This window comes from Haematobia irritans, chromosome 1 (genome assembly GCF_050003625.1).
Source record: "Haematobia irritans isolate KBUSLIRL chromosome 1, ASM5000362v1, whole genome shotgun sequence".
In the NCBI taxonomy this organism is placed as follows: domain Eukaryota; kingdom Metazoa; phylum Arthropoda; class Insecta; order Diptera; family Muscidae; genus Haematobia; species Haematobia irritans.
The window spans coordinates 119,398,006-119,421,603 of record NC_134397.1 but is presented as its reverse complement, the minus strand read 5'-3'; the positions used below and the strand labels follow the sequence as shown (position 1 = coordinate 119,421,603).

The 23,598-nt window shown below is 33.0% G+C and overlaps 1 protein-coding gene across 2 annotated transcripts; it reads left to right on the top strand.

Moving 5' to 3' along the window:
• The first annotated feature begins 1,146 nt into the window (after window positions 1-1,146).
• On the top strand, window positions 1,147-22,739 carry Sap-r (prosaposin). Of its 2 annotated transcripts, XM_075291497.1 has the most exons (12): window positions 1,147-1,347; window positions 1,554-1,647; window positions 13,165-13,447; window positions 15,436-16,686; window positions 16,747-16,987; window positions 17,055-17,194; window positions 19,660-19,683; window positions 19,835-20,015; window positions 21,485-21,850; window positions 21,909-22,057; window positions 22,126-22,267; window positions 22,340-22,739. In XM_075291497.1, exons 1-12 carry the CDS (start codon window positions 1,293-1,295, stop codon window positions 22,342-22,344), a joined length of 2,931 nt encoding a protein of 976 aa, XP_075147612.1. In that variant the 5' UTR covers window positions 1,147-1,292; the 3' UTR covers window positions 22,345-22,739. The 2 variants fall into 2 exon arrangements, with proteins under 2 accessions (XP_075147612.1, XP_075147613.1); XM_075291498.1 differs by lacking the exon at window positions 19,660-19,683 and having other exon boundaries at window positions 1,148-1,347.
• Window positions 22,740-23,598: the final 859 nt, after the last annotated feature.

Genomic DNA, 23,598 nt, shown 5'->3' with positions numbered 1-23,598 from the left:
CCCTAAGCAGTCGCGGACTAAAAGAAAACAGAGTTTTCGTTTATCCAGGACATCTCCAAAAAATATGCAACACTGTCATCAGCTCTTTAACAACAATCACAGAAAACAAGTGTAATCTTACATTTTTACGGCCATTTTTATGTAGCTCCATTAGGCTTTAACTGCCAGTTAACAGAAAGAAAAATGAAAATATTTTTTCTCTGGTTAAATTTAACTGAAAAATTTTCAGCAGTTAAGTTTCTAATATGGAATATATATGCAAGATGACAGATATGTACATAGTACGGTTTAGAAGTTCGTTAGCTAACGTAGCACTAACGGAGCTTCATGAAAATGGGGGTTAATGTATGAAATGCTCAAATAGTAATAAATATTTACTGCTGCGATTATTTGACACTGTACCACTTTGAATCTCATGTAATCTCAATAAATTGCTATTGTGAATTTAAAAAGCGTAAATTTATCAAAATGCCATCTGGCAACACCGACGCGACTTGCACTGATGATTCTGGATAGCCCATACAAATGTTGCACCCAGTGCTAAAAGAAAACAGCCCTAATAGTTCAAAATTTATTAATACAAATTATAAAAAAGCCAGAAATTTAACAAATTTCGATTATTTTTCGGTATTCCGAAAAATCCCGGGATTCAAAATAAAAATCCGGGGTTAAAGATAAATCCCTAATATAAACATTAAAAAAGGTTGCTTTGAGCTAATCACCATCAAGTTATATTAAAATTTGCATCAAAGAGGTATAATTTCATACTTTTTTATTGATTCATTTTTTTTATTTTAGCGGCTAAAGTCGAAGTTTGTACTAACCTTTAAGGTTAAATATTTTGATTGACATTTTGACTTTTAAATTCACTCTCGTATCCTTAATTTTTTTTTGTTACAATTTGTAGTAAAGTTGTTTTGCTCCCTCAATTTGAATATTTCTAATCCCTTGGAAAATTTTTGAATTTTAGCATTTTTCAAACGTTTGTGTTTATAGTTGGTTGTGACAGGGATGGTACACATTTGATACAAATTTCACCGTAGTCTTGGCAGCCCTGTCCAGTGACAGTCAACCTGTGTTACCATATCAACATCTTTGCATCGAAAGTAAATTGTCACCACTGGTAGGACACTGTTGTTATTTTATTATTATTCATTCTGTGTTGCACTCTTGGACGAACGGTAGCCTTCAATAAAAATAAGAACAAGATCTAATTTTGTTGTAATATATTAAATTGTGTTTGTGGAATAGTAATTGTTTGAATTATTTGTGTTGGAAAACAGTGTGTAAAAATGAAGCAAATAAATTTTGGCCTTTGTGCCATTGTAGCTATTGCAGCCATAATAGGTAAGAAAAGAGGAGTTATACTTCCTTTATTAATAATTCTTCTATACATATATAACGATAATATACAATAGAAAATTTCCATTGTCCAAATTACTCTACTGGCATTGCCTGTATTAGTATTGGAAAATAACAACATATTTGCGTAGTTAATATTCACATTCTTGGAAATTTTAACATTTCTTTGTTATTTTTGGGTTTAATTTTAGGATTTAGTGCAATAGAAGCGTCTCCCGTACATCAACAGTTAGTGGGAGCTAAGAAATGCACCTGGGGCCCGACATACTGGTGCAGTAATCTAGTGTAAGTTTCGTAAATATGCAAGTTCCCAATGGTCTATTTTTTGTGGTTGTGTGCGAGACCAAGGAAAAACAAAAAGAACAAAAAACAGTTCAAAAATTGCGTTGTCATTTGTTGCAACACGACCACCTCAACATGAACCGGCCATTGTTTAAACAAATTGGCAAATTCTTCCCTTTTATATTTTCGCGCAGAAAGCAAAACGATTTATATGTCTATATCTTCATGTAGCCTTTATATTTTTAGGTAAAAAATATATTTTTAGGCAAAAATATATTAACTGAATTTAGTTCCAAATATTTGGTAGACTTTTTTTACGCGATTTTTTTCTATTGGATTGAATGACAGATTATAGTTAAATGCGTTTGTATGTGTTTCACTGTAATTGGACGAAAAGAAACAAAATAAGTTGATAAGAAATGTTATTGCAAATTTATTGTTTTCGTTCCCTTCGTTTTTAACAAAGACCTACCTATAGCAGAAACGTACTGGAAACAAATCTACTTTAGCACAAGTTGTTAAAAATAAACAAACATTTTTTAAATGTAGGGAAAGGGTTTTTAAATCGAAAATGTAAAGTAAAAACTTTGGCGGAAAAGCCTAGTTTTCGAGATATCGACATCTGAACATCTGTATTTTCCTTTATATTTTTGTTAATTCTGATAGCAATTTTTCATGAAATGAATAAAATTCCGTTTTTTGCGTATGTTATTTGGTAAAAATAGTACATTTTAAGCAGAAAATAGTAAGTAAAAATTTTGTCGGAAGAGCGTAGTTTTCGAGATACTGATCCTTAAACATTGGGTATAGGTGGCCGGCCGTCGACCGAGGTTTGAGACTTTCTCCTATGGACAGAGTCCAAAGTGGGCTAACGCTAACGCGAGTCCATGATATTCTATACATATTAATTTTAGGATGATTAAGTGCGATGAATACTAAATCCAATATACGAGATAATGAAAACTTTTGGGCCCGTAACTCCGAAAATAGGTCTTTCCGACAAAAAGTGGTATATAACATATTTTATGTTTAGAATCGAAAAGTCTACACGCTGGCCAAAAATTGGACCAATGGGACCACTTGCACTTAAGTAGATTTAAGCCACTTACAAACAAATGTAATGTAAAAATCAAATTTTTTTCATTTTGGTTATAAATATTTTGTATATAGCCGCTCATGTTATTTGTGGATCGATATAGGATCAATTCTGAAGAAATAACTATTTTATTACTTATGTGTATTATACAGAGAACCCATAAATTCCATCCCATTTTTAACAGGTGGTTTATACCCATTACCAGAAATGATGGATGTCTCTGTGGTTTCAACACATGTATTATGTGGTTGTGTATGGCGGGTTCATTGTGCCTAACGTACACCGAAAGAAATTATTTTGTAGACGCAGCTGAAAATCTGCTGAAAAAGGGAAAGCACTCACTGTTTCCTGAAATAGCAAAAATTATCTGCTATGTTTGCTATTACCCTTAAATCAAATTAAATGGATTACCGTTAATTGATTGAATTCTATCAACATGTTGTCCAGAAGGGCGTTGGTTGATTAAATAAATAAATAAATTCAAATTACAGATGATGTGCATTAGTTTTGTTAAATTGTTATAGAAACGTAATATTGAACTGTTTAATTAAAAATGATTTTTTGGCAGAAAATAACTACAAGGAATGTTTTAAAATTAGAAAACTAATTACTAAATTGCCCTAAATCATATCTGTTGAGCAAGATTTCGACTAAATGATCATACAATAATAGCAACTTCGTACTTATTTTCAATTTATTTAAGCAATTCAAAATCTTAAGTGGTCGATTTAGCGAAATGCATTGAACTACTCTAACTTTTTGTATTTAATGTTGGACAGTTTTATTATTTTGCTTTTTATTAATGTTATTATTAATTTATTATTTCTATATCCCCTATGGGAAATTGGTGCAAATTGACTAATGCCTCCTACAGACTATAAGTTTTTCCGAATGGAATGTCTGTGTTTGTAAAGAATCTTACAGTGTGTCCAATCGATACGACAATTCGTTGATGACTAATAATCGATAAGTGTGTTATCGATCCCATAAACATGCTGCAGTATGGATTATGCTTTCGGACTTAACTTATAATGTGGCCAATATATGGGATATGTTCGACACGACCACTGTCGTCCGGATAAACTTATAGTCTGCAAGGCGCATAAGACGGAACCTTCACAGGACTGGTATCGGGTATCCATTTTGTAGCAATTTTGAGATTTTAGAATAATCTTGTGATATGAAAATCTTATTGAGCTAAACTATTACTGAAATGCAATTATCAGAATAAACTATTGTTCCAAAAGTTTTTCCTCTGGTACTCAAAATGAAACAGATTGCTAGGAGTTTGTCCCAAACTGGTTCATGAGGACCTGTCTATGGGGTGGCCGTACTAAAATGTCCCAGGACGTGTCCTTTGGTATGAATCCAAGTGCTGTCCTAAAGTGCAAATTTACCCCGTCAATGACAAGCCCATGTTAAAGTGACCGATCCTTACCATAAATTTTGACCAGAACTGGGACAGGTCTATACAAACCACACAGAAAAAAACATAACACCAAAAAATTTAAACTTAAAAAAAAATTAAAATTTTAATTGAATTTTTAAAAATATTCAATTAGAAGTTTAATTGGTTCAGCAAATTTTATAATAAAAATAAAAATAAATTGTATTAATTAATTTTTTAATTGGAACAAATAATTTTGGTGATTAATACTATCATTTCGGTGAATGAAGACATTTCAATTAAAAAATAATTGGATCAATTTGTTTCGTTATTGAAGAGAAAAAATAATTTTTCTGTACAGGGACCAGTCTTGTACCGGTACCTGGGTTGATTCATTTACCGTAGGGTATTTGGTTTTCAGTTTGTAGCGAAAATTATGAAAACAATTACCCAATTTTTGTAAAGTCGTTGTTATATTAAGGTCAGTACTATGTTCGCTTTTCGCGTTGAAATGTTACGCGGTTACTTTATCAAAACAGTTCAATATAAAGCAGATAAATTAACTCTAGATTTCGAGAAGACTAAAGGATTATGTTTGTTTTCATTTATAATTTTGGCTATTTCAGGAAAAGTAATCGCGAAAATATACCCCCATGTTCCAATATTCAGAAATGCAAATCGTAAAATTTTCTTTCGGTGAAATTTTCTTAATCCTAAAACTTACAAACTTAAGAATTGACAATATAGTTCTCTTTAATGAGAAGATCAAATTAGAGTCGGATTTAAGGCCTCGAGCATCTCTATTTTTTTTTTTTGCGATTTACGATTTGAATTTCGGAACATGTGAAATAGTGATTTTCAACTCGAAAACCGAACATATTATCCACCTTTAGTTTCAAATGACGGAATATTTACGTTGAGTACAAAACTAATTGGAATTTTTCATGATTTTACAATCGTAATTGAAATGGGTGAAATGTTTATAAAATTTAGGTTACATAATTTCGTAATTGAGTTCATTACTATTTTATTTAGTTTTCCAATTCATTTCATGACAATAAATTTTATTTTTATTTTGTTTCAATTTTTTCGTTTGTAAAAGAAAAAAGGGAACAATAAAAGTATTTAGCAGTAGTTTTAATTAAAAGTTTCTCCATCTTATTAAATTAGCTAAAACTAATATAGGATTCCGAATGAAAAAGTCGAACTATTTTTTTTAAGTTAGATTTTTCCAAAATTTGGCAAAGGCGTAGGCTTTTATTGAAATTTCGGCGCACGAGGCCAATAATATTTTTCGTCTAGACAAACTTTTTTGGCAAGATTATTTTGTTTATCGATCTTTTTTCTAATTATTGTTTTCTCTGTATGTATTTTCTCTGGGCTTTCAAGGTCATTTTTGAATGCGAATAAAACAAATATTGAATTATCCCATTATGTTCATCCTTTTTTGGTTTTATCTTTGCCACAATGGCAAAAAGGCAGCAATACAAGTTAATAAATAATGCAATAATGCGTCTACTCCATAGCATCCGCAGGGCATACAGATTGACAAAGAACAACTTAGAGAAACTTTTGGGCTACTTGCAAATTTCTATGAAGGACTTTTAATTTTATATATTAAAATTAAATTAATTTTATGAATTCCACGATCCGTTATATGTGAAGCGATCTATTAACCATCTCAATATATATGATGGTTCTCCAAAATAAATTGTTTCAATATAGTTATTTAAAAAAAAAAATATTGTACGTAACGTAAATTATTTTCTTTTTTCTCTCAGTCTTTCATTGACTGCAAAATCATATAGTAGACAAGAAATTAGCTCAAATGGGATTAATGACTTTTCTTCGATAACCTCTTTGTGGATTTTATAACAATAGACCCATACATATATATGCATACCGTACATTTAGCCTCACAAATATTTATTTAATACGAATAAATATTTTCATAGATTATTTGAAAATCACGTTTTATACCAAATGACATGATCTGAAAGATGAATTTCCTATAGGTAATATACTTTCCGTACAATATATTTTATTTGTATAGAAAACGTCATCGCTCATTGATGACCACTCAGATCAACAATTGTTGTCGTACATTTTTCCCCATATTTCTTTTAATTCAATTATTGTAAAATTTGTATGTTTGTTGTTAACTTTTGATGACTAAGACCGTACAGAGATGTATGAGGACGGCAAGACTATAAAAGAAAACATATGACTATTGTAGTTCATAGAATTAGGGTTTAATATTTATGTATTTATAAGAAATTGTAATGCCAAAGAATATTATTCGCTAATGTGAGGGAAAATAAATCTGTTCCGAAATCGCAAAATTATACTTTGGCCATAATTTCTTAACTTATAAACTTAAATCTTGGTAGTTAGTTCTCTTTAAATAGAAGTTCGAATTAAAATTGTTTTGGAGTCCGAGAGTATCTCTATTTTTTCGTTACAAGAAAAATAAATTCTTGCGATTCCGAATAGCGGAACATGGGGGTATATGCATTTTAGTTTCATAGCCACCTATATGTGTCAAAAGTGAGTAAAATATAAAAACAGATTTTTTGCGATATAATCTTCCATAGAAAATTGACAAAACGGAAAGAGATATAAGAATAAACCAAAGATGCAATGAAACCATAACTTTCGATTGGTATACAACATTTTGTAAAAAATCGTTTGAATGGCAGTATTGTAGCCAGTGTTACCGTTGTGCGACTTTAGTCGCATTTTGCAACCTTTTTGAGGCCGTGCAACTTTTTTAAAATATGCGAAATGTGCGACTATAGTCGCATGCGTGCAAATGCAAATTTATATATTTCAACCTAAAAGGGAGCAAAATAGGTACAACTTTAGAAGAGATATTTTATCCAAATCTATTTGAATTTGCAGCGTATGTACTAACTTTACCTAAGAGATATGCTTGCGCTGAAAGTTTTGTTACCTAACTTGGTTTGATGAAAAACAAATTAAAGCCTGCGAATGTATGTCATCAGCCTTGAATTTCCTGGATATGGATATAGAAGATTGGAATCTAGAAGATAGTACAAAATGAAAAAAGGAAGTTAATGAAATTTACGTTTTAATGTTGCAATACGTTGGTAAAATATCTTTTTACATTAATGGACTGTTTCTTAATTGTTTTTATGTTGTTTTATAGAACATTTTTTGTAATAAAAAGACTTCAGAAATGTTGCTTTAGCATTATGCGATCTTTTTTGGAAAATGAGACTTTTTGCGACTTTTTCAAAATTTCCAACGGTAAAAGTAGTATATACAAAACGGAGAGAAATGTGTCCATTGTGGTCAAATGCCCCCACTTTTTTATAAACCATATATTGGGAGTGGTCACATTTCTCTTGAGGAGCAATGAATAAACTTTTTTGTAGGCCATATATTGACTCTCAAACCCATTATGGAATATCTATTTTTTACCGTTGGATTGGCGATGAGCAGCAGTGCCTCCACGCTTATGTAGGTCATATATTGGGATTTTGCAATATCCTATCTTACCATCGGATAGAGGAGTGAAAGATCTATCTTACACATATAAATCTAGATGTCCATCTTTTTCCAATTGACCACCCACAGTGGTCACATTTCTCTCGAAGATCAGTGCCTTCACTTTTTGTAGGCCATATATTGGTATTCCCAAACACATTTTGCAATATCCTTTCTTATCATCGGATAGAGGACTAAAAGATCTATCTTTCACATATAAATCTGGATACTCATCTTTTTCCATTTGGCAATGAGCAGCAGTGCATCGACTTATTTGTAGGCCATATATTGAGATTCCAAACACACATTTTGCAATCTCCGTTTTTACCATCGGATAAGTAAAAGATCTATCTTTCACATATAAATCTAGATGTCCATCTTTTTCCAACTGGCCACCCACAGTGGTCACATTTCTCTCGAGGGCCTCCATGTTTTTATAGGTCATATGTATATTGGAACTCTTAAACCCATCTTGCAATATCCTTTCGTACCATCAGATAGAGAGCTAAAAGATCTATCTTTCACATATAAATCTGGGTGTCCCTCTTTTTCCATTTGGCCACAGTGGTCACATTTTGCCAAACGATTTTTATATCAATTTAAGGATATCATTCCCGTTTTGGCCAATTTACGCAAATTTCTATGAAGGGTTATAACGCAAAACAATTTACGTATATCATTTTTTTCACATATAGATGACGCCGAAACAAATATTCTTATACGGATTTATTTTCCTTCGCATTTTTTTCTACATTATCCATGTGAAAGTATACATCCCTCCTCAGCAAATAATTAGAACTTTTCAATTGATATTATTCATGCCTTATTTTGGAGGATTCCAGAATAATTCCTGATTACTAATCTCACGATTTAACTTTCTTGTAATTTTTATCCAATATTTGTATATAGTGTAATTTTAATTACATATTTATTAATTTTTTAATGCACATCTGAAATTTCTTGATACAGCTTGACGAAATTCCAACTCCGTTTAAGGGCAAACGAAACGACAAATTTAAAACCCTCCAAATTGTGCTGTGTAGACAAGTATTCTGTCATATGGCCAATAGACTTGGACCCGAATCAGGAATATATGATTGTAACCCATTATTTTGGTGTGTAACAAACGGAAGGGCAGCGCTGTTATACCTTTCATAGTAAAATATGGTGTATAACAAAGACCTCAAATCATTTTCGTACTTTTAAATAGTCTTTACGACTGAAGAAGATAAGAATTCATACTTGCCTATATATAATAAACAATTTTTTCTTACTATGACCGGCTTTCCTATTATCTTCAAAAGCAAAACAAAATGACATTTTCAAAATAAAATCAACAACGGATTCAGTTGTACAACAAAGAAAACGATTACCACGGAAAAATATACTGAAACAATCAAAGTCCATGCTGAAATTTTATATGCCCACAACCAAAAGTAGGATGATGAGTATGCAAGAAACATATGCATATATCCACTTATTAAAAAAACATGAATATATTCTTGCAAAAAAAAAAAAACAAAAGAGGGGGAATCGTTTTCAAGATCATTGAACATATTTGATCGCTTTTTGGTGTTCCCTTCGTAATGTAATTGAAACAGTTCACCCCCATATGTGATATGTATTCCCACATATTCCAAATGATAAATACAATTGTTTTGTTTGGAGTACACATGAAAGATTAAATGATGTGTTTTGTTTTCTTTGTTATTATTTTGTGATTGTAACCAAATTCCATATTTATCATACATTGAGCGGGTGAATTATTCTGGAATTATCCTCATTAAATTACTAATCTTCGTCCCTACTTTATATCATTTCAAATGCTGGTTCAAATTTGAGTATGGTATGCAAGTTTATCGTAAATGTTGTTATTGTCATTATATCCACATAAACAACTATGCACAATGTTGTTTCTGAATGATATTTGTTTCTTGTGACTCACATTTTTCACTTGAGGATTGGATTCATACTAATGCTGATATTCTAGGTATGCAATTGCGAGTGTGGAATGTGAACTTTTAGAAATTGAAATCGTTTCTCAAAACATATTCGCAGATTAAATTTTGTACAGTAGATTGATGTAGATGTAGAGGGACGTGTATAATCTTCATTGGAATCCCAGTGCATTCTGCAAGCAGATTACAACGATGGGCACTCACAATGATGACATACGATTTCGATATCGAATACGTAAAAACAACCGATTTCGGAAATGTGGACATATTGTCGCGGCTATTACCAACTAAAGATGTTCAGGATGAGGATTATGTAATAGCTTGTGCAACAATGGAATATAATGTAAAATCAATTGTACATGATAACATTAATTCGCTACCCATAACTCATCATATGATTCAATCAGCAACTTCGAAGGATGAATTATTGCAGCAAGTCCAAAATCATATTCAGACATCATGGCCTAAGAAATCGAAAGATCTCAAAAACAGCGATTTACTACCATACTTTAATAGGAAAACTTCTCTATCAATAGTAGATGGATGTTTGCTTAGCGGAGAACGATTGGTAATTCCATCAGTATACAGGACATCAAGGTCAAGAGCGAATGAAAGCGATTGCTAGAAGCACAGTTTACTGGCCAAATATTGATACAAATATTACGGACTTTATACGGCAATGTAGCAGCTGTCAATCTAATGCAAAATCCCCAGTTAAATCAGTTTTGCATTCATGACCTAATTCAACAAAACCAATGCAACGTATACACATAGATATAGCTGGTCCAATAAGGTCGCATTATTACTTGATAATAGTTGATTCTTATTCAAAGTGGCCTGAGGCATATCAATGTTCCACTATAACTTCAAAAAAAAAATCATTGGCATTATGATTGATTTTTGTAACAGATTTGGTTACCCAGAAGTCATAGTTTCAGGCAATGGAACACAATTTACAAGTTCTGAATTTTCAAATTTTTGTCAACAACGTGGCATTCAACATATACGAACGGCTCCTTACCATCCACAGAGTAATGATCAAGCAGAACGCTATGTTGATACAATAAAAACAGAACTGCGCAAATGTTACAATGAAAATTCGAATGACAACGACAATCTTCAGGAATTTCTACTGCAGTACAGATCAACTCCGAACACAAATTCTGCGGAACTTTTCTTAGGAAGAAAATTACGTACCGAAATAGAATTATTGAAGCCTTCCCATCCATTTACACCAGAGAACAGGAATTATGCTATGGGAAAACAATACAATAATAAGCATGGAGCAAGACACCGAGAGTTCCAAGTCAATCAAAAAGTTTTTTTTAAAGTTTTTAAGCATAATAGAAGCAATTGCCCCAGAACTTCTTCTAAAGATGAGGACGTAGCCATCGTAACCAAGTGCAAATGTTGTATTTGAACTTTTATTTCAATTAATAAATCGCTTGATAAATCTCTTTAAATCCTCGTCGCCACTTTTATGTTGTGCTTTTAAATAAAACACGCGTATATTTTATATCAAAACGATTCTGAAGCAATCTGGAAAATTTTAATAACTCGAAAACTGAATACATAAAAACAAAATAATATTTCATAGCCTACTCAAATGAAACTGAAATAGGCTACTATAATCAAAGTTGTAAAGTACATAATAGGCAAGTAGATCCATAGTGTATCGCAACAGGTGCAAAATCAATGAAGCTATATTTCGAACAAACGGTTTCTGTTCTTTTCAGGAAAATGTATAGTGGCAGCCAGACATTTCAGGCTCACTTAGACTATTCAGTCCATTGTGATATTTCAGGAAAAGATAATATAAGAACGAAAAAAAACCTTTGTTGTTTACACTCCAGACAAATGACACATACAGAAAACTAATGCTATTCTATATCAGGCTATGACATGCCGTGAATACGTCATATTTTGCCAATCCCACATTGCTAAATGAATTCCCGTACCTTTCACGGATATTCGCTATGGTGTTTGCGTTTTGTAGTTTTCCGAAGGTCCGGATGCTCCCTTTAATTTGTCTAGGGAATCTCTCATTATTACAGATGTCAGGTATATGGGTAGGGCGATTCCTCGACTGAAGCCTGGCAAAGACGCGAGTAAGCATGAATCTCCCTTCTCTCTCACCCGTAACCAAGACATTAGAGACATAACTAGTCTTGTGGGACTAGGTCAAGCCGTCAACCCTGCTCGGATTTCATAAAAAAACACAGCTTAGCAACTACTTTGCACTCCATCAATATTAGCGGAGAACTCAACCAGCCCAAGATATGCCACTCGGACTGTCGAGGCTATTGACCAATTAAAGGTGTTTGATATGGGCCGCCATGCCACACTGTTGGAGGTCATATAGAACAGGCCTCTGCCGGCGGGGACTGAAGATTGCATGATAATTAATATGTGCGAATGCCATTCGTACAGTGAATTTATTTATTTATTTATTCTTTCTTCACGAATCCAAGCCGCAAGGCCATATACGGATTCCAAATCTACAAAAACATAACAACAATCATAAATTATAAGAAAAAGTACAAAAGCTTAAAAACAAAAACAAAAAACAACAGAAATAGTATTAATAGATGAAACAGAAAATTTGAAACAAACGAATATACAATAATTAAACAATTAACAAAAAATATTAATATTAAAAAAAATATACAAAAATAAATTTAATTAATTATTAATACAAAAAACGCCATGAATATAAAACTACTCCATAAATTTAAGGAAAAGAAATCAAAGCTACGTTAAACAGGGAGTTTCCCATGGTAGGTGTGATATCTCCCACACTGTAAACTATCTACTCGACCCCTTCTAACGACATTGAGATTGTATCTTATGCGTGCGGCTGTCTTCCATTTATTACCGCTTCTAAATTTCATAATACACAATTTACTGTATTGCGAAAATCGAGCGAAACATATGTAAGGAAACTATCGAAATCTGAACCTATACGGCTGATATTTTACTTATTTGAAATATATTTGTCGAAGTGGGATATAAAAAAACAGAATTTTATAATTCCTTTCAATATGATAAATAGGATCAAACTCGATTTAAAGCTATGGAAGTGTGGAAGATAAAAATCATGTTCTGACCCTTTTTTATGGCAAAATGTGTTAACCAACAATTAGGTCCTTATTCAATTGATGTATAGCAAATACTGCCTCTATTTTAAACGTAGAGAATGAATTCGATATAAGCTTTTACAGAGATAAGCATATCCAACGCATTTTTTAGCGATTCAACTCAACGAATTTGTTGAAGCAAATTATTCGCATTCTACATTTTTATTATTTATAAAAAATATGGGAACTGCATCTCTTTTTATCAAAAATTAAGCACCACATTTTTTATGAATATCGAAAAACACCTAACAAATATCAAAACGCACCAAATGCATTAAAAATGTTATCTTATCATGTAAAAATGACTGTGTGACTTTCTTCATACGTCAAGCCGACTTATCGTTCACACGAGCCAGCAATAGCGTCTTATTTTCTTTGTGGTTATTTTTGAAGTGTTGTTAATTGCTTGCTTATTTTTTTGTTTATTTCTAGGAATGCTAAAGGTTGTAATGCTGTTCGCCATTGTATTCAAACTGTATGGGAAAGTCATAGTGTACCCGAAGATAATGATTCCATTTGCCAAATATGCAAGGATATGGTTACACAAGCACGCGATCAATTGCGCAGCAATGAAACAATGGAAGAATTGAAAGAAGTTTTTGAAGGTTCATGCAATTTGATTCCTATCAAAATTGTGAAGAAGGAATGTTGCAAGTTGGCCGATGATTTTATTCCTGAATTGGTTGAGGCATTGTCATCACAGATGAACCCAGATGTAAGTAATGTTAACTAAATTGAAATTATTAAACCCTAAAACACATAGTGGTCAGGGTATAATAATTTCGATTTGCATGAAAATATGCCTACAATAAATGTTGATCGAATGACGGATCGACACAGAATCATCTTCCTGGTATCCACCCCTCCATATATTTGTTGTTCACAGAACGCATTTGTACAGGATGTTTTTTTGTCACAAGTAAAACAAAATCAGATCAAATAGCCCTCATATATAATATATGTATTGGCCGATTTGGACAAATATATATGACTCTTATTTACAAAACGATCTTTAGTCACAGGTTAAACCTTTGTAGTGCTCCTCAAGTTTGCAAAATTCAGTTCGGAGCTATCTCTAAGCTCACATATAAATGTATGACCCGATTCTGAAAATTTTGACTCTAAAACCCTCATTTTTAAACGATTTTACTCAAATTAGGTACATTGTAATCTTATATCTTATGCCATAAACCTGAAAAATATAATCTAAATCTGTTCAGATTTTTTTGATTAAATTTATGGAAACCCAGCAAAAACTAGGTAACCACATCTCATTACAATTTACATTACCAGGAGTAAAGCTGTCATTACACTTTGCATTACATTGCGGTGAGTTATAATGACTAACTTGCATTGGCAATAATAAATACTTCTCGGTAATATTCGAATTGATATTCGCAAAATGTAATGTATTTGGCTGTTAATGACTTAATAAAATAGAATAAATGATGGTACTATTAGGTATAATTGTTCACATAATTGAGCATTTACTTAAAAAACTCAAAAAGAATATGTTATGTAACGGTAATTCTGAAGATTTTTCCGTTAGGTTAGGTTATCAGGCTCACTTAGACTATTCAGTCCATTGTGATACCACAGTGGTGAACTTCTCTCTTATCACTGAGTGCTGCCCGATTCCATGTTAAGCTCAATGACAAGGGACCTCCTTTTTATAGCCGAGTCCGAACGGCGTTCCACATTCCAGTGAAACCACTTAGAGAAGCTTTGAAACCCTCAGAAATGTCACCAGCTTTACTGAGGTGGGATAATCCACCACTGAAAAACTTTTTGGTGTTCGGTCGTAGCAGGAATCGAACCCACGACCTTGTGTATGCAAGGCGGGTATGCTAACCATTGCACCACGGTGGCTCCCTTCCGTTAAGGAATGTTCTTCAGGAATATTTCATAATAATTGTGTTTTAAATTAATTACATTACCATTCACATTACACTTTCAAAATCGACTTCACTAGATTTCAATTGTCATTTGCCTTATAAAAAGTGATATATAAAATCCACTTTTGGTAGATTTCGAACATAATGCGAATGGGCTATTAGGTATATTACAACGTAATTCACGAATCCAACTCCCTTAAACAACAACATTTATTTCTATTTTATGTGTGAAATTAATTTGCGTGTAATCTTATTTAGATGATTTGTTGCATTTTTGTTTATTTCTACAATATTCGTTTCTATTCAAGTAAAGTTCATATTACAGCATTACTCGCAATATTTTGATCCATTGTAATCGGCTAGAGAAGTCAATATTTTCGAGATTTGGTTGCCTGAGACAATGAGTGGCTATTTTGCAAACTTTGGTATATCTACGAATAGGTGTTTATATATTAGGTGATAATATGCCTTAAAAGCACTACTTAAATATTTCTTGACCAAAGGTATGTCTGGGGAGAAGTACTTTCCTCCTAGGACATGTGTATGTAAATGTAATCCGGAGCAATGCCAATTAATAAGTGGTTATTAACTTTCAAACAGACTTACTTACAATATTACAGGGTAATACAAGTTTTTAGTGGGTAATGTTTAAATTTTTATTTGAAAATTATATTATCTTCAATTACATCTTTAATTTAATGCATAAGTACAATAGCCTACAGTCTACTTTTACCAAATTTTAAAAATTCGAAAAGAAGACTTTTCCACCTTCCAATTCTAATTTTAATAACTTCTTTTCGAATTCCAGCAAGTTTGCTCTGTAGCCGGTCTCTGTAACAATGCTGAAATCGATAATCTCTTAACCAAATACTACAGCGGTGCCTTGGAGGGAACCTTACGCGAAAGCGAAGAAGATAAGAGCAGCGAAGAAGTGAAAGCCGTAGCCCACCCAACAAAGAAAGCTTCATTGACATGTGGAAATTGCTTTAACGTGGCCACAATGATGACAAACAAATTCGAATCTACCAATCGCGATGATATTTTGGAAAATCTGTTACATTTATGTGGAGGAATGTCTTCATTTTCCGACGCTTGTTCAAGCATTGTTTTGACGTACTTCAATGACATTTATGATCATATGAAGGAAAACCTGCAACCCGCTGGTGTGTGCCATCTATCAGGTGTATGTGCCGCCAAATATCACCAACATCCCGAAGATCCCAAGGAGGAAGAACCCATTGACCTAATGGCTCCTGGCAATGATGACATTCCTTGCGAATTGTGCCAACAATTAGTTCAACACCTTCGAGATTTGTTAATTGCCAATACCACTGAATCGGAATTCAAAATGGTTATGGAAGGTCTGTGCAATCAAACCAAGGGTTTCAAATCTGAATGTTTATCCATTGTTGACGAGTATTACCATCTTATCTACACTACATTGGTTAATGAATTAGATGCTAATGGAGTTTGCTTCCTCATGAATTTATGCCCCAAGGGTGCAGATTACTTATACAAAGGTGATATTATGCCCTTGTTGCCAGTCTTACCTCCAGCAGAAATTAAAGTAACCATTCGCAAGAAGCTAGGAGCCAATGAGCCAAAATTCACCCAAGATGATCTTAAATCCATGACACTACCAATTGATCATTTAATGGGTGCTGCTAATCCATTGTTGCTAGTTGAAAACGGCCAATTGTGCACAATTTGTGAATATATTTTGCACTTCATTCAGGAAACTTTGGCCTCACCGTCCACTGAAGATAAAATTGAAAGGACTGTTAAGAATATCTGCCAAAAGTTGCCAAGGAGCGTTAATGACAAGTGTTCCAAATTTGTAGATGAATATGGTGATGCTGTTGTGGCATTGTTAATTCAAGGACTTAATCCCGTGGATATATGCCCTAAAATGCAATTGTGCTCAAAACACCATGACAACCACAATGATATGGAAATATTCTCACCGAAATCTACAGATGAACAAGATAAACCAACATGTCCATTGTGTTTGTTTGCCGTTGAGCAAGCCCAAGAGAAGATTAAGAATGACAAGTCAAAGGTAAATATTTCAAAAGTTATATTTCCAGGAGAATGAGTTTAACATTTGATTTTATTTCAGAAAAATATTAAAAATGTTTTGGATCACCTATGCAGCCATTTACCACAAAAATTACAAACCGAATGTGTAGACTTTGTTGAAACCTATTCATCAGAATTGATTGATATGTTAATTTCGGATTTCAAACCTCAAGAAATATGCGTTACCTTGAAATTGTGCCCAAAGACAAATAACTATTTGGATGAAATGGGTATCAGTGCTGAAGATGAAAGCGGTAGCCATGAATTAGATGACGATATAAGTAAGTTTTACATTGCATTAGGGTTTGAATGGATATCTTCGATTTTAAGAAAATGCATTTATTTTAGTTTACAACGAAGTCGTTCCCGTAGAACAACCTGTAGAAATTGTTTTCCAACAACACAACGAAGGTATATCACCCAATTGTTTGTTGTGTGAGGAAATGATAAAAATTGCTGAGAAGCGTATTAACAACAAAACGACTAAGGTAAGAAGTTTTTTTATTTCACGCTACAAATTCCATGAAGAGAGTCAACCTGTGTGTAAAATATTTTTTTTTTTTCAAAATTGACTACACATTTTTCAATAATTCTAATTAAATTCATACACTCATACACAAAAAAAATTCTGATTCTATCACAAAATTAATTGATCCAATTAATTGTTTAATTGAAAAGTCTTCAATCACAGAAATGATAGTATCAATTAAAATATTAATTGTGAATTTTTTCTGTGTAAAAGAACTGCTATACTTACCGACGGAGCCAAAAATCTATTGTTTGGGCATTTTTAAACATTAAACAATCTGCAATTTCTTGAAAGCAGACATACTGGTATAAAGTCAGTTTTTTGTTAAAAATGTTTGCTAATCCTAGTAAAACTTTTATCATTCGTGCGTGATTGTAAAACATTTCGTAAATGTTCGTGAATTCCTACCACACATATCATTCTAGAATAAAAATATTCCTTTATGAATGGGCGTGTGCGGATACATCAAATACTTAGTTTTTGTATCCAATAAATCCTTCTTAGTACCTTTTTAAATTTTAAAAGTTTCATTCCAAAAATATGGCCTCTTGGCGGCTTTGAATAGCTTAAATAAATGAAAAATAAATTTAAATCTTAAAAATATAGTGTCTTGTACCGAAAAATGTTACTAACAAAAAGCATGGAGAGACTGCATGTATCACTAAAATCGAATTTTCAAAATTTGGAAAAAAGTCGATAAATCGGCCCTAGTGCGCACTCATGGAAAGTGCCAATCAAGTATAGACTAAAGGTCTGCACAAGCATATTTGAATTTTCAAATTTCAAAATGTTCTGCAACATGAATAGAACTTTCAAAACATAGCTATACGCAAAACATTCAAACATCAAATAAAACAAATATCAGAACCAAAAACAATGGAAGATGAAGACGGGAAAATGGGCGACGTCATACCAAAAGTTGCATTTACGGTGTTCGATACATACACGTTCGTTCATTTTTAATTTGCAATATTTTTTGTTAAAAACTCACAAATGATGTTAAATTTTGTGTAAATAATAATGAGAAACGTTTGACCGATTGTTCTACGTCATTCCCTGATATAAATTTCTTTTTATTCTTAGTTTAATTTGTGGAACAAAAAATCATAAACGACACGTTTGCATCGAACGCCGTCAATGGTTTGATACCCTCTGCTGCCATTTTCCCATCTTCATCTTCCATTGTTTTTGATCAGAACATAACCTACCCATATTTGGTTGCAAACGAACGATGTTTTGAAGGTTCTATTCGAAACCAAGCATCAAAGTTGCAAGCATTATAGAACCTGTATGCATGTTCTGAAGTGTTTGCAACATTTTGTTATGCTTGAAACATCTTCTAAAAGAGCTGAAAGCAAAAAAATTAAATGCTGGGACAGTTGGTGCGTAGTCATTGAACTGTGTGTGTGTGTGTGTGTGCAAGGAAAATTTTGCAAGCCATGGATTCCCCGAACGTGTTTTTTTTTTTCATTAAAGGCGGTACTAAGTTTACCATTTATTTTGTGATGCCATTTTCTTTCAAGCTATATTAGATTTTCCAAATAAGTTCGTAAGTTTATATTATTTTTGCAGTTTTATATGTGGTTTTGTGAAACAGAAGCGTAGTACCGCCTGTTTATATATAAAATAAATTAAATAAATTAAAATTGAAAGTCAATGTAATTTATTTTCATTTTTAATCCTAAAAGTTCGACTCTAGAAATAAACAAAATTAAATCACACCAATGTGCTGTGCTGCTTGAGGTTCTGTAGAACATGCATAACCCACGCAAAACATTTATAACCCAAGTAGCAACATGTTCTATGCAACATGTATTTGATATTTGTTATGCTTGCTTTGGTTTCGATTGCCTTTTGTTGTGCTTGTGTTTTCAAGCCATGCTGCCGTCGAACGATGTATTTGTTCGGTTTGTTTTGCGAAGCGCTGATGTTTTGAATGTTCTATAAAAATTCAAGCCATTTGAAATCGCTTTCAAGCATACTTGTGCAGACCTTTAGTATAGACTATTCGGCTCATTGTGACATCACAGGTGGTGAACTTGTTACTTATCAATGAGGCTGCTCGATTCTATGCTTAGCTCCTGTTTATAGCTGGGTCCGAACGGCTTTTAAGTGTTTCAAAGCCGGGGAGAGGCTTTGAAACACTCAGAAATTTTACCAGCATTATTGAGAGGGGATAATCTAAATTTGTTGGTGTTCGGTCGAAACTGACCCTTTATTGGAAAGGCGGACATGCTAACAATTGCACCACCACTCTAGGATTCTACAAAAGTATTTTTTGGTGGTGGAGTGACCTTAATATTTTTTACCTTCTATGTTTAAGTGTGCAGAATTAATTTGTAAATAACATTACCATAATAGACATTAGTATATCAAATATTTAAATATAATACATTAGTATTAAAATCTATTATATATTAATAGCATCCGAAGGAATCAATATCCAAGGTAAAAATATAGTGGAAAGATTAAAACGCATAAACCAATAAAACCCATTGTAGCATTAGTTTAGATTAGAAATATTTTCGATTTATTTTCCTTAATTAAATTAACTTTACCAACGTACCGCATTAATGTATATCTTACAAAATATTTGCAGGATGACATCAAAAAAGCTTTGGAACATTCCTGTGATAAAATGCGAGTGAATTTACGATCAAAATGTCATAAATACGTCGACAAATATGGCGATAAAATTGCTGAATTCTTGTTGAAGGAAATGGACCCGAAATTAATTTGCGCTGAATTGGGCTTGTGCCTCTTCAGCGAACAGGAAGATTGTAAGTATTGAAAATTTCTGAATATATGCAGCTTGATAGTAAATCCCTAAATGGTGGTGTGGAGTAGTGTCCTCTATTTTCGCATACTTTCCATTGCTCAAAAGTCCAGGAAAAACATTTGAAAGGAATTTTAAAATCGGAAATTGATTATGCCACCCCCATTATACTTTCTTATTATTTTTACGTCCTTCTTCATGCTGCTCCGTTAAGGCTTTACCAGTTAACAGAAAGTAAATTGCAAATATCTTCTCTCTGGTTAACTTTAGCTGAAACAGTTTCAGCTGTTAAGGTCGTTAGCTAACGTAGCACTAACGGAGCTTCATTAAAATGGGGGTAAGAAAAATAAAAGACATCAATAAAATAATAAAAGAACATCAAAGTAAAGGTGATAGAAGTACGACGTGTGGGAGTGATATTGTTCACAATCTTTGATCTTTCGCTTTTCCTACACAAAATCAAATTAAAACAATCTATTTTTAATATAATCAAAAAATGAGTAATTTTTGATATTTTTTGACATCCAATTAAAAATTAATTTAAAAATATCGTGTTTTACTTAAGGAATTATATATTGGAAGGGTAAATAAAAAATTTGAGATTTTTAAAATGTTTGAGAGTTTATTCCCACAAAAAGTATTGTACATCGCTAGCCACTACTTTCATCAACTTTTTGGCAACATACGGATATCGCGTATGTTCCCCATAAGAATTAAAATATTGATCAGCCAGGACATGCGTCATCGATCTGAACAAGGAGAAATGTCTGAACTATACAGCGGGAGATGTAGGACTTCCCTTTTGATTGTTTCGTTTTATAATATGTGGCCGTTATCCTGCTGCAAAATCACTTAGCCCTCCGAATATTGTGACAGTTTATCACGGACGATTTGGCAAGTTCTTCTTGTGCGTGACACGTGTCCTCACTGAGTAATAACTATAATTTAGCATCTTCAAACTTCTCCTATGGCGTTCTTTTACTTTCACATCAAAATCACCACTTCTGAATCTCACAACCCACTTCTCGCACGTTCAAATTGAAAGAGCACACTACACATGAGAGAAATCGATGCGATTTAGCTGCTCATTTTTGTGTAGCTCTTGCACGTAAGAATTAGATCCTGACTTATAACTAAGAATAAGAATTATCGCAATAACAAATACAGTGAAATCTCTTAAACTTGGACACTCTGAAAATCGGACACCTATCCAAATTGAACAGTTGTCTGGAGACGTTAGGTATACTAATAGATTATAAATTAACTTTCATAACTGCACATCTTCCAAATGTAGACAAACTTTAGGCGACCGTGGTTGTCCAAGTGAAAGTTTTCACTGTACTTTTTGTGTGGGATTAGTTCTCTAGGGGTATCACAATGGCAGCAGTACTCCAAATTACAACAAAATTATCTAACTTAGTGTATTGTATCCTTTCATTATTTAAATATAATTTTCCATATTTTCTTTTCCAGTGGAAATCGATGAAGCTTTGAAATATGATGTCATTGCCATGCCCACAGAAAGTGCTGTCGGTCAAAGTCACCGATATGTTCAACTGGATACATCTTTGAGAGTACAAGAACCACCAACATGCGTAATGTGTGAATTCGTTATGACCAAATTGGAAACCGATTTGAAGGATAAAAAGGAACAGGAACAGATTAAACAAGCCATTGAAAATGTCTGCAATCGCATGCCCAAAACAATTTCCAAAACATGTGACAATTTTGTGGAGAAATACGCTAATGACATCCTTTCCCTGATAGGCACTGTCCCACCAAAAGAAATTTGTCAGCGTATGATGTTGTGTTTCAATGGATTGAGTGAAATTGTTTCTGGTAAGAACATCGAGCTTAATCCTATGGACTCGTACTATTTAGAATTTTGTGATTACAGATGAGGTTATCGAATGTGGTGTTTGCCATGGAGCAACTTCATCTCTGTTGCCTTATTTCAGAATGGTCCATACTGAGCATGATACCATAGAAATTGCCGATATGATTGATGTAGCTTGCGAAAATGTACCCGCTAAATACTACAAGATCGTAAGTTCCAATTGTATTCTATTCAAACAGTTTGTATGGTAACCCGATATTTGTTCTAATAATTCTAGTGTTCTGATATGGTTCACATTTATGGCAAGAGTATCATGAATTTGTCTGAGAGCATAGTTATCGATGAATCGAGCGTTTGCTCTCAAATTGGCAAATGCTTTAAACATGAGAAATCTTCTCAAGCGTTTGCTAGAATTTCAGGTAAGTCTCAGTAAATTAGTCCTTCAATTTCGACAGTAAATTATTGTTATTATTTTTTCACTTTAATGTTAGGCTAAGACCCCAAAAGAGTGTGGAGTGTGACGTCGTTTCGTGGAACTCTTAATGTTGTAGTATAGATTGGAGATGAAAAGCAGGTGAAATCTTATTTGTATTGTGATGCAAACTTTCTTTTTGTATATTGTCATTAAAAAATGTAACGAAAACTAAAACTTTAATACTTAAAAAGCAAATGTGTACAACTATACAATTCTTTACGAAAAAATATATATCGATAAATTTAACGAACTTTTTTTCAGTTTCTTCAACAAAACTGTATAAGCATCTATTCTTTTTAATTCTGTCTGAAATTTTCATTTATATCATAAACGAAATATTAGTTGGTTAATTTTATTTGATTGTAGTTTAAGATTTAATTGAAATAAAAAATTACGTTAAATACAAAAAATGGTAATTTCTCTTGTATATTTTTTCACTATGATTGGAGGGTACACCTAAAGAAATTTGTTAGTCGACATAGCAAAATCGGATAAAATAACAGAAAGTCTGATGAGATAGGGAAACAAAACGCTGCCACATGCCACACAACACGCGTAGCAAAGGAGTTTTTGAGAGGCGAGGTGTCAATTGGTCGGCTACATCATGCGATTTAACGCCTATACACAGACAAGCCCGCTTCAATAGACGCATTGGAAGACAACATAGAAGCATTTATTCGTGAGATATCGGCTGAAATTTTGCAGCGTATGCCAAAATTTGATTATTTGATAGAGGTGTGTGTGTGAATCACACGAGTCGTGAATGAAATTTAAACTGAATCTCGTGATTTTCGCGTGAATGTGCCGTACGTGAACGTGAATGAAAATCAAATTTTGTATGAGTAAAATATCTTCAAAATCATGCTCACAAAAAGTCACGTTCACGATAAAATTCACGCTCACGATAAAATTCACGTTCACTATAAAATTCACCTGCACGATAAAGTTCATGCTAAAATCTGGGCAATCGAACAAATTCACGTTGACGATTAGATTAGGTTGAAGTGGCAGCCCGATTTGATTTAAGCTAAAATTCGCTTACGCCTTACACAGAATGCAGGACATTCACACAAGAGGTATCTTATTAATTCCCTTATTAATGACCCCTTGTTCAATCATGCTGACGATTTCAATCACCTTCATAGTTTTGAACACGCTTAAGTTTTCAACTGCTTCCATTCCATTGCAAATATCTTCAAAATCACGCTCACAAAAAAGTCACGTTCACGATAAAATTCAAACTCACGGTAAAATATAGGCACACGAAAATCACAG